The 12,237-nt window shown below is 51.4% G+C and overlaps 1 protein-coding gene across 4 annotated transcripts in view; it reads right to left on the bottom strand.

Annotated features, from left to right (window-relative positions):
* Nucleotides 1-5,013: 5,013 nt before the first annotated feature.
* The window catches only part of PECAM1 (platelet and endothelial cell adhesion molecule 1), a 50,162-nt gene continuing 42,938 nt past the window's right edge, over nt 5,014-12,237 (bottom strand). For all 4 annotated transcript variants that reach the window (XM_040989512.1, XM_040989515.1, XM_040989514.1 and 1 more), the window contains 2 exons: nt 10,378-10,400; nt 5,014-5,982 (listed from right to left, as the gene is read on the bottom strand). In XM_040989512.1, coding sequence (XP_040845446.1) covers nt 5,953-5,982; nt 10,378-10,400 — 53 coding nt within the window. In that variant the 3' untranslated portion in view covers nt 5,014-5,952. The remainder of the gene's footprint in view (nt 5,983-10,377; nt 10,401-12,237) is intronic.

A 12,237-nucleotide genomic window follows, 5' to 3' on the forward strand; every position in this document is an offset into this window, starting at 1 on the left:
AGATCTCCTGGTTTCTTGTGCTCTGGCCCAAACAACCCAAGCCCTGGAGAACTGGTATACCAGGAACTAAGGGAACAGCTTCTGGCACCAAACCTGACCCTGTTGTGCCAAGAGGTTCCAGGAAAGTGAGCCCATCCCAGGATCAGGAGGAAGTTGGGCAGCAGCTGGGGACTTTTCCCTAATGAATCCAATAGATTCTTGGAAAAATAATCCATCAAGGGTCAAACATCTGTAGAAAACAACTCCTGACACTATTTGGAAACTGGTTTTGTCTTGTTTGTTTTTGTTTTTTTTTTCCCCCAACAAAGAGGAGAAAAATAGAAAATCTTCCATGAGCAGGCTTTCAAAATTAAATAGCTGGAAATATATAAAGCTTACCAAGAAATTCCAGACAAGCTTCAGGGACCTCGGCAGCCAGAGCTGGGCCCAGTCTGGGGAAAGGACTGAAGGGACCCGATTTGTCCCATGGCACCTGCCAGAGGACAAGCACGGATGGCAGCCAGAGACACGTAGACACCAAAGAAGATTGAGTAAACATCTACTGGTCTACTCCTCCAGCCGACTGAGCCAGGGCTGAGGCCAGAAGCACAGAGGACAATCCAGACCTCCCACGAGGGCACAGGAGTCCAAATGATTTGCTCTATCCCCGTTACCTGCCAGTGTCCCCCTTGGCAGGATGCTGGAGTCCAAGCTGCAGGCTGATTCCTTGTTTTGAATAGGAGCGTGCCTTATAATTTTGTAAACATGAATCAAAATAAATGCTCTTCTGAAGTAAAAGAAAAGCTACAGTTCTGTGTTCTGGAGGAGTAGGAGGAAGAGGAGGAGGAAGCAGAGAAAGAACAGCAGGAGGGAGAAGTAGGAAGAAAGGCAGGGAAAGAAACTCAGTCATAGCTCTGAGATGCAAGAGGCAAAGCACAGCGAGGGAAAGTGGGGTGCGGAAGGCTTAGAAGATGCTCTTCCCTGGAAGTTGGCTGCTTTGGCCGCACCGTGTCTTTCACGTGAGCACCTGAGAAACACAAAACGTCAGAGCTGCTAGGACAGAAACTGGCCTGCGGCCTTTGTGCACTGGACTGAATGATATTCCCCACACAGTCATGTCCACCTGGAACCTCAGTGTGGGGAGCCTATTTGGAAATACAGTCTTTGCAGTTAAGTTCAGATGAGGGCAGCCTGGGGATGACCTTGTAACACTGGCATCCCATTTAGGCACAGGTTTGTATTCCAGCGGCTCCACTTTCTGCTAATGGCTTGGGAAAATTATCAGCAGGTGGCCCAAGCTCACACCGGAGGAGTCCCTGGTTGGAGTCCAGTTGTGGCTTCCGGTTAATGTGCCTGATGGCTCCCACACATGTGACAGTCCTGGGTTGTTCTGGGCTCCTAGCTTTAGCTTGAGTCAGTCCAGAGTGTTCTAGGCCTTCAGAGAGTGAGCCAGAGAATGGGAGAGCAATTTGTTTGTTTATTTGATATATTTATTTTATTGGAAAGGCAGATCAGATATACAGAGATGGAGAGACAGAAGAGCTTCCATCTGCTGATTCACTCCCCAAGTGGCTACAATGGCCAGAGTTGAGCTGATCTGAAGCCGGGCACTTCTTCCGGGTTTTCCACGTGGGTACAGGTGTCTAAAGACTTGGGCTATCCTCCTCTGCTTTCCCAGGCCACAAAGGGAGAGCTGGATTGGAAGTGGAGCAGCCTGGACACAAAGCAGCATCCATATGGGATCCTGGCATTTGCAAGGTGAGGATTTAACCATTGAACCATCATACCCGCCCCAGGAAAGCAATTTTTGTTTGCCATTCACAAAATTATTTTTGTTATTATTCTGACCAAGACTTTGAGATTTTTAACTGACTTCAAATCATACGTGACATGTTGGATTTATAATTATTTAGAAATTCTTGGTTCTTTCTTGGGTCACACCTCTTTTTGAGCCTTCTTTTTAAATATTTCTTTATTTATTTGAAGTCAGAAAGGCTGGTGGTGGCTTTTTCTGCTATGCAGACATAGGCCCCTGGGCACTTTCACACCTATGCATGTTCAGGGACTTCCGAGGTACAGGCTACCTTGGAACCTGAACTTCTCACCTGCTTCCCTCCACCTGTTTAGGCCTTCGGTTATCCCCCACTTTCTTGAACTCCCCCTGAGCCTCTGGAGCCTTCAATGGGAACCCCCCGTCATGTCCCTCATTCGGCTTCTAATTCGTCCTCTCAGCACTTGTCACCTGCTGCTGTCCTCACAGCCAGTCACACTGCTGCTTGGTTCTCTTGCCCTGTCCATGCTGGGCAGCATGCTCCAGGGGTTAGGCTCCTTATAACCCTAGGCTGGGTCCCCAGGCGATGCTTCGGACATGGTGTGCGCATCCCCCAAGAGGCCATGTGCTGAAATTCACTCCCCATTGTGAGGTCCCATGTGGATGAAAGCATAACCTGATGGTGGGGTTTAGAGATGAGCCCTCGGGAGGAGATCGGGACTACATGAAGTCATCAGGGTGGGACCCCATCACTCAATCCTGGTGGCTTTCTAAGGAGAGAGATGGAAGACAGACACGTTCCTCATCTCCTGTCGACTGATGCCCCCGGCTCGCCAGCAGCCTGGGCACCACCATATGCAGCCTTCAGCCTGTGACCGCCGAGCCAGGAGCCACAGTCAGTCTTCCTGCTTTGTAACTCATCCAGGCTGTGGCGCTGTGGCTTGGGCAATGGAGCATGGACTCAAAAGCTTCAAAAGTTTTTGGGAGGGCCCAGTGTGGTAGCCTAAAGGCTAAAGTGCGCGCTTTACTCGTGCCAGGATCCCATGTGGTCACCAGTTCTAATCCCGGCAGCCCCACTTCCCATCCAACTCCCTGCTTGTGGCCTGGGAGGGCAGTCAAGGACGGCGCAAGGTCTTGGGACCCTGTACCCATGTGGGAGACCTCAAAGAAGCGCCTGGCTCCTGGCTTTGGATCAGCTCAGCTCTGGCCATTGCAGCTGCTTGGGGAGTGAATTAACAGACGGAAGATCTTCTTCTCTGTCTCTCCTTCTCTCTGTATATCTGACTTTCAAATAAAAATACAATTTAAAAAAAAGTTTGTGGGAGAAGAATTAAAAAAATAAGTTTGTTTTGGAGCAGAAATTTTGAAATCCACGCATACAAGAAATTTTCAAAAATTCATGGAAAATGCATATTATGAAAAGTCTGTGCATGGATCTCAAAACTGCTTTGCACCAGAATGAACGTATCCTTTAATTCAATCTTTAGGCGAGTCCCTGGAAGCTTCCTCTGTATGGGATCCTGAACAGGATGGCGGATCTCAACAGGTCAGAAGGGAATTCTAAGGACCAAACCTGGAATGACTGTTACAATGTGTGGACACAAGAGGGAGCCCTAACAAGCCTCGGGGATGAGAAAACCACACATCTTGGAACGCACAACCTAAAGGGATGTAGTTTGGAACAGTTGTCAGCTCATCACATTAAGAAGGCTGAAGCCGGGCATGATGCGATAGCCTCGCGGCTAAATCCCATATGGGAACCGGTTCTAATCCTGGAGACCCCACTTCCTATCCAACTCCCTGCTTGTAGCCTGGGAAGGCAGTAGAGGATAGCCCAGAAAGTCTTGGGACCCTGCACCTGTGTGGGAGACCCAGAAAAGGCTCTGGGCTCCTGGCTTTGGATAGGCTCAGCTCCAGCTGTTGTGGCCAATTGGGGAGTGAACCATCGGATGAAAGATCTTCCTCTTTATCTCTCCTCCTCTCTGTATATCTGCCTTTCCAATAAAGATAAATAAATCTTTTAAAAAAAAAAAAGAAAGAAAGAAAAGAAGGTTGAGGCCATGGCCCTTGATTTAGACACGTTTTTAAACCATAACGTCTACCGACAAAGACCTCTGCATGTGAGGTTCCTCTTCAGAACTAGGCAGAGAGGGAAGGGTTTAAATAAAAGTCATCCACTGGGCCCAGCATGATGGCTCAGTGCCTAAGTCCTCACCTTGCACACACTAGGATCCCATATGGATGCCAGTTCATGTCCTGGTTGCTCCATTTCCCATCTAGCTCCCTGCTTGTGGTCTTGGAAAGCAGCTCCTGGCTCTTGGCTTCAGATCAGCTCAGCTCCAGCTGTTATGTCCACTTGGGGAGTGAACCAGCAGATAGAAGATCAAAGATCTCCGCCTCTCCTTTTCTTTGAAAAATCTGACTTTCCAGTTAAATAGATTTAAAAACATCTTTTTTATTTTTTAAGTATACATGCTCTCCCAATACAGCACCCGCAGCAGGAAGGTTTTTCCAGGATGCAGTGGCCATGACCTCTCCAAGACGGGTCTTCCCACGTCATCAGCACGTCACACTTGAAGGTCACTGGAGGTCAATCAATCCTCTGACTTTGATCTGAGTCCCTGGTCACACTGAGTGTGAGGAACCCGTAGCTCCCCTCACATTTTCAGAGGGTTCTAAAGCCCCCAGCATACTCAGAGATGAGCAAAGACGAAGGTCAAGAGATTCCTGCCGGCTCATGGAGCTTGAATCAGGGCACCTGCTCCCATTCCTCCCAGCCCAGGGTTGAGGCTCTGATGGAGACCGGGCCCCCAGATCACCGTGCGGCCACTTCGCTTGAAGGATGGCTTGTCCCACTGGAAACTGAATCGCCCAATGCTTGGGTCTAAGCATCACCCTAATCTTGCTTGGGCAACACTTACTCTAAAGACCACCTCGCTTGCTGTTTATCTGACAGGCAAGCTGAGCTGAGCACCATGGATGTGCAGCACCTGCTAGATCTGACAACCCTGTCTGCCAGGGTTGCCCAGGAGACGATACCTGGAAAGCAAACACCAGCCCTGTTTTTTTTTTTTTTTTAACCACCGTGTGTTTGAGACCCAAACCACCTTGGCCCTGGCTTCGGTGGGGGTCTGCAGGCCCTGGGCCTGGGCAAGGCCTTAGCCACAGATGAGGTCCCCTCTGCTGTGTCTGACTTCAGAGGCGTGGGCGCTGCCCAGATCCTGCTAGGAGAGGGCCCTTGGAAGACATCTCACAGACTGCTGGAGAGTAAAAGATCAACTTTATTGAACACAGCACGCCTCTGGCCCGGATGTAGGTTGTCCAGACCGACAGCCTCAGAGCCCCTCTTCTGCCTGCTCCCAAGCCCACCCCGGCACACCTCAGGAAACCATTTCCTTAGCAAGGAATAAATAAAACAGACAAAAGAATTAATAAGAAAAATACACATTTTGTTTTTCTATTAAAAATATGACTTGCTGTAGGTGACTACCCTCCTGTCTTCCAGCCCTCAGCAGGGGTGGGGGAGAGGGAGAGGCAGGGTGGAGACATGGCCCAGGACACGGACACCTGTGTTTGTGCCCTCCCGCCATCCCAGCCTGAGCACCGCGGGGATCAGGGGAGGGCGTTGGCGTTGCCAGGTGGGCATCAGAGAGTTTGGTCCTAGGCACTGCATTTGACCTCGTGCGACGTGGCGTGGCATGACAGGGCAGGTCATAGAGGGGGTGGGGAGAAGCTGGGGAGTCAGCGCTATGGATTTCCAAAGATAAGGGCTACCCAGAAGTAAAGGCAAAGGCGAAACTCGTCCACAAAGTGGGCCACTTACTCCAAAAAGTGGCAACTACACGACAGAAACTGGCTTGGGTTAGGTTGGGTTGGGGCGGGGAGGAGAAGGGCGTGCGGAGACTTAGTTCTGTACAACAGGAAAGATTCAAGTTTCAAAGTATCCCAATGGCCTGCTCACCCCGAACCCCCCTACTGCTCTTCTGTTTGCAAGGCGGCTCCCAGGAGGACAGCGACACAGCCCCCCAAGTGTATCTCTTCAGGCCTGATGTCAGCGCCCCACAGTGTGGTCCGAGGAGCCGCTGGGTTGGCCAGGAGCTGGGCAGGCTCATAAAAGTAAGTGCGCAGAGCTCTTGGGATACAGGATCTGCTCTTCTTGAAACGCGGATGTCCTCCCGCGGATGGGCCTCTGCCGGCGCTGCCTAGGTCCCGTCCAGGGAGCCCTCCGTTCTCTGCAGTGACAAGAGACAAGATGAGCTGTGGTCGCGGCCTGCAGCACTGTGTGTCACTCCAACAGGAAGACATGCACACCGAAGCTGGCACAGCTCATACTAAGTCCACAGCTGGGGCTTAATAAGGGCACCTGCTCACATTCCTCCCAGCCTTCTGGGTGGACCCCATGCCTGAGATGCATCTGCCCTTTCTCTCCATGCCTGCACTCTAAGGTCTACAGTTCACACCCTTAGGATCCACGGTGCATCTCCGTCATGGCCAGGAATCTCCCCCAAACCCCCAGGAGAATTCATAGCCTATTCATCGCCATTCCTTTGACCTGAGTGACAGTGAGGGTGCTTCCATCTCATAGTTCACTCCCGAATGCCTGCAAAGGCCCTGAGCTGGAGATCTCCCACGTCAATGGCAAGAACCCAATGACTGAGCCGTTCCTGCTGCTTCTTGGGGTTTGCACTGGCAGGAAGCTGGACTCAGGGGCTGGGGGCAAGGACCAACCCAGGCACCCCAAAATGAGATGCAGGTGTCCAACGCACTCCCTGTGTCCTATTAACTCCTGATAAGTGAGCTCCAGTGACACAGGATCAGCAGCCTCACCAGGTGCACAAAGAGCTTGGGGCCAGTGAGGACTCTGAGCTGGGCAATGAGGCTGCCAGCCTCCAAGGTGGGGTTTCTGACGACTGGAAGGGGCTTTGCCCGAGAGGGAGATGCCAAAGCCTGGCCCTGGGCAATGGCCAGCCTGGAATAGGAGGCAACACTGGGTCTGTAACTGTGGACCTTTATCCTGACCACAGGAGCCACTGCTGGCAGAGCTCAGGCAGGAGCCAAGTTAGAGTGCACAGGGGGCCTTGGGACGCCTTGCCAGGCTAATCAGCTTCCATCTCCATATTGTTCTGGTCCTGCTGTGTCTTGAGTAGCTTTACGTGACAGGAAGTGGGGACAAGTGGCCCCCACTACACACAGCCCAGGGGTCTGGCTCCTTCCCTTGCCAGGAGAAACTCAGGCAAGTAGGCCGGGAGAGCGGTATAGGCACAGTGGGCTGGACATTTGCCAGCACTAGTGGCTCCCCTTGCCCCATTTCCTCCCCTCCAGCTGGAGCAGGGAGCCATGACTCTGGCTGCCCAGCCTTCCTGCAGGCTCCGGGCCAAATCCCCTCCCCCAGCTGCTCCCCTGGCGGCCAGCAACACTCAGGGCCCCATTGCAGGGCCGAGACGCCACAGACGGGAAGGGCTGGGCCTCTGTTGGCAGGGCTTTGGGGGATCTTAAAGGTTAACACGCTCACATCCCAGGCAAGCAGGCGCTGGCCATGCCAATGTAGCCGTGGAGTCAGCTGCTCCTGGCCAGGCTGTGGATGCCCTCCAAGGTCATGTGCTTCCAACACTTCTCAAGATCTTGGGTTCCTGCTTTTAGAATGCACCTCTGGTGAGAATGACAATCTTTCCAGACCTGTGGGGGTGCTCACGTGATCCCTGTGCCTTAGCTGCCTCAGGGATTTCATCTTTCCCACTTTCCAGATGAGGAAACAGAGAAGTACTGAGAGCTCAGGAATCTGCCCAAAGCAACTCAGTCAGGAAATGGTGAGGCAGCAGCAAGGCAAGGCTTGACAGGGGTCTCAGATCCCTAGTCAAATTCGGGCTCTGGTTGACTCCTACATGCTGGGCAAGAAGTTCCTACATTCCTCTCCCTCTACCCCCTACCCCAAACACAAGGGGACATTTTAGGGACAAATAAAGCAACCCTCCCATGGGGATGGGCCATCATGGCATAGTAAGTTAAGCCTATGCCTGTAGTACCAACATCCATCCTATGGGCACCAGTTTGTCTTGGCTACTCCACTTCTGATTCAGCTTCATGTTAATATGCCTGGGAAAGCAGAGGAAGATGGTTCAAGTCTCTGGGCCTCTGCAACCCACGTGGGAGACACAGAGGATGTTCCTAGCTCTGGCTTCAGACCAGTCCAGCTCTGGTTGTTACAGCTATTTGGGGAGTGAACCATTGGATGGAAGATTCTCCCTCCCTCTCATTCTGCCTTTCAAATTAAAAAAGAAAATATTTTTAAAAAGTAATCCATCTACAGCCACCTTTGCTAGAGCTATGAGAAAAAGAGCTTCAGCATGGTCAGTCAGCTAGAATCAGAAGCCAACGCTCTCCTCTCCCTCCTCAGCTCCATTTTCTAGATGGAACAACCCAGGCTTGAGAAGACAGGAGCACTGTCCAGACAGTAGTGGAGTTGGAACTTGCTCTGCAGCTCCAAGCCCACTCCTGGCCAGTGCCACAGTGTCCCAGGAGGGAGGCACGTGCCCTTTTTTCCCTCTTCTGTAAGGAGGCAGAGTTCTTTCCAGTATCCTAAGACTCTCCAGGATCCAGAGTCAGCCCTTCACATTCAAGTACAGGGCGTTCTTGTCATGCTATCTGTCTGTCTTGGCTGCCAGCACAATTCATAAACAAGGCAAAGAAAAAAAAAATGGCAGAGGAAAAATGAAGTCAGAGGTGTGCCATTGAAGCAAGTCAAACAATACGAAATTAACCGTTGGCTGAGTGGCTATCTCATTGTTAAGATATTTCCTCCAATATGTTTCCAGAAGCAACTGCCATTCAACGTGGGGAATGATTGCCAGCTCTGATTTCAGGAAGGAAGTCCCCTCCCATTTCCCTGCTGGGCAATTCCATTGGGTTTCTCCCCGCCTCGCACCAGCTGGCCAGTAGGGAAACCATACCGGCTTCTCCTATGAACAAAACCAATTTGCACAAAGATTCATCATTCCTTTTCCAGTGTCTGGGAACTGCCATGCACTTGGCCAGTGGCTTTATTATTTGGGGGAACTGGAGGGGGCAACCTAGGAGTGGATTTTTGGGCCCATGGGCTGGTTCCTGAGGAAAGAGAAAGTTTTGTCTGGACCGGAGCTGGGACCCTTTGAATGGGACACAAAGTAAATATGCTGGGCCTGAGGGAGTTTATGTTGCTTGGCTGCAGATGTGTCCTGGGTGGACCATGCAGTGTCTCCCAGCAGGAGTACACAGCCAGTGGGACCTGGTTTTCACTTTCATTTGGTGAAAGTCATGATTCCTGGGACAATGACCTCACTTCTTGGAAAGGGTTTTGTGGCATGAAGAGAACACTAGCCAGGGGGAGCCTGGTACCCTGGCCTCTCTGCCCAGCTCTACTGAAAGCTCTCTGGGCAACACCAAGGGCTCCAGGACTCAACCTTCTTACCTATGACGGAAGCTCCCTGGCTTCCATGCAAGAGGCTCTGACTGCAAGGGGTCTGGGAAGAAGACATTCATTTTGTCCCTCTTTTCCTTAAATTGATAGCTTTCCTCCATAAAGAGAACAGGCCAGCTTCCTGTCTGACACAGGGCATAATGAGCTCTGACTTACAAGGATCCAGATGGGCTAAACAAAGGAAGCCAGGGGCGCCCCAGGAAGGGCTAGCAGGGAGCCTGGAAAGTTCCTCCAGGTCACAGGGCACATTTCTCATCTCTCCAGCCCTGAGCTGCCCCATTAACTCCTGCAGTTCCAGGTAGCCAGCTCACAGAAGGCCTGGGAGAGGTTAGGCAGGTCTCTGCAAAGTTCGAACTTGGCCGTGTCTTTCTTAAGCCCTTCAAGCTGCCTTCAAACCTTCTACTTCCTGCAGTAGAAAACAAAGCTTTGGGTCCTTCACATTCAAGGCTTAACTCATTTCTCCCCATCAGTTGTCACTGTCACTCGCATGATCTTGTCTCAAGCTGCTTGAAACCAGGCTCACCTCTCAGCCTCAGGTCCTACTGACTTCTCAGTCTCACCTGCCAGGATCTGGGTCAATCCTCAATACCAAAATGGCCCCTCCCAGGAGAAGGCCAACAGCAGGTCTTGCCTGCACTTCTATAGTCTTTAGGGTTGCTATCATGCCTGGATTCACAATCAGGGACAGTGTGCCCAACCCTCTTTTTGGAGGGCTGGCTCCTGGGGGCCCCTGCAAGCCCAGTGCCTGGTGCGTAGAGGGCCACTTGCCAGGCTTCCCTGAGCCGGAAGGAGCAGTCAGATGCACTGTTCCTCCTACGTGCCTGGCTTCCCGATCTGCCTCCCTCCCAGGGCCGCTGTACCCTGGACTATGTTCAATCAGAGCTAGGCACCCTAGAGACCCAGAAATAAGGGCAGATTTACAGGGCGTTGAGATGTGGTGATGGAAGCAGTAGGAGATGATATGTGGAGATGATATGTGGAGCCTGAACTGGCCCAGTGCAGTCAGAGGGGCCCAGGGTTCCTGGGGGAAAGCACACTAGGTCACTGAGTGTAAGTGTGTGTCGGGGGGTGGGGGGTAGAGAGACAGCCAGTGGCAGTGCAGAACCTGGGAAAGTGTGGAAATATGTCACAGTTGCACAGAGCACTTTCAAATGGATACAGAACAAGTACTTACAGAGTATCTGTTTTCCACGAAATCTGCAAAACAAAAGAGAACATGGTGGTGGTGAAGGAGGCAAACTCAAGGTGGGTTTTCCACTTGGGCACCTCAGGGCTGGGGGCAGGAAAAGGGGGACCACAGGGACCTGGAAGGGGCTACGAGACCCATAGGCTGACTCTATTCAGGTGGCCAGGCACCCTGCCATCTCAATTGATATCTTAAATAGTTTTTCCAAAAATATTAGAAGTTTTTTTTTTTTTAAGGGAAAAAAATGTCAAACTATGGGAAAGTAGGAAGTAATGGACAGAAATTATTCCTGGTCCCACTATTCAGGCTCTGTTGACTTTTTTTTTCTTCTTCCATTTTCTATTGTGAGTAGACATTCTTTTCCAGAACGGTTATAACCATACGCTGTTTTGTATCCTGTTTTGCATGACATGACTTTCTACACATTTTCCGGTTCCTTCCTAAAAGGGATTGCTCAAGTTGCTATACTGTAATTGTTAAGCGAATATGCATTTGTGTGTGTGTGTGTGTGTGTGTGTGTTTTCTTGCTTTGAAACTTTTACTTCACAAGATTCTTATTTCAAAAGTTAGGCTCTGTCCAAGTTTTTTTGGGGGGGATTTTACATAATGTTGCCAGCATTCTCCTTGTGACTTAAGAGAGTCTTCTGCTTTATACTATTCTGTCTGTTTGCAGGAGTGGGGGCACAGAGCAGGATAAGTCAACAGTGGGGGTGCTGTGGCATGGGTGACCTAGCTGTGTAAAGTGCAGGGTTTCTCTGCGCCTCACTCACTGTCTTGGGGAGCCTTGTCGAGCTGTTGGGAGCATGTTCCATCTTACTACCAGGCTGCAGGCTGTGACCAGTTGGCCCTGACAGGCCACAATCATGCATAATGCCCTGGCCAGAGAAGGGAAGGGTATGGGAAAAGAGTCAGTGAACACCAGGCTTCTCCATGCAGGATGAGCAGTCCCAGACAGCATTAGGTGGATGAGGATTTTAATATTAGACCCAAACAGTAGGACCAGGCCCCCGCCAACATCAGAGGCATGACTTTGGATGGGTGGTCCACTGCTAGGGTAGATTCCCCAAGTGGCTCACTGTGGACAGGAGGCTTGAAGGTCTAGCTGCTTCCTGGCAAAAGCCCCAGGAGGAGCGCTGGGTGCTGGTGAGGACGGCAGTGGAGGTAACCACAGGAGGGCCACAGCTGTCCTTCCCACCCTCACTTCTGCACAAGTGAAGCCTTCTGAGGGGCCTGGTTCAAATCCAGCCTCCTAGACCAGCCCCTTCTGGGCCTTGGGCAGCCTTGGAGGCTGGCTGTCAAAGCAGCAGTCACCACCCTTCCAGTCCCTAATTGGGAAATCTCCTGTTTGCACAGATCTGCTTTGCTTCCAGAGCCATCTTCTCACACTCCAGGGTGTCTGCCTCCTGAGGGAACATGACCCTGAGTTCCCCTTTTTTGGTGCTGGCTGGAACAGAGGCAGTTGACAGTGGCCAAGTGGATGAATCAGCCCAACCGCCATGGTGAGAGCCATTGTATCAATTTCCACACATTGAGAGAGATCCCGGGCAGCGCTATGTGCCCCCTACCCTGTGCAAATCTGACCTGGGTGGATCCAAGAAATCCTATGCTTCCAGCTCCCTCACAACCCCAAAGGCCCTGGAAGCAGATGCGAAAGCCATGCCTCATAATGCAACATGAGCACAGTATACTGGCAGGCATTGCTGACCATGCTGGTGGAACACCAGGTCTACCTGGTGGCTTGGGCCTCCCTTTTGGTAACAGAGCAAGTGTCACAGCAGTAAAGTGGGGAACATCCACTTTGTTTTCAGGGAGTGCACCTTTACCGCTGACCCGGTGAGTAGGGTTGGC

Source organism: Ochotona curzoniae, unplaced genomic scaffold (genome assembly GCF_017591425.1).
Source record: "Ochotona curzoniae isolate NIBS_2020 unplaced genomic scaffold, NIBS_Ocur_1.0 contig_523, whole genome shotgun sequence".
In the NCBI taxonomy this organism is placed as follows: domain Eukaryota; kingdom Metazoa; phylum Chordata; class Mammalia; order Lagomorpha; family Ochotonidae; genus Ochotona; species Ochotona curzoniae.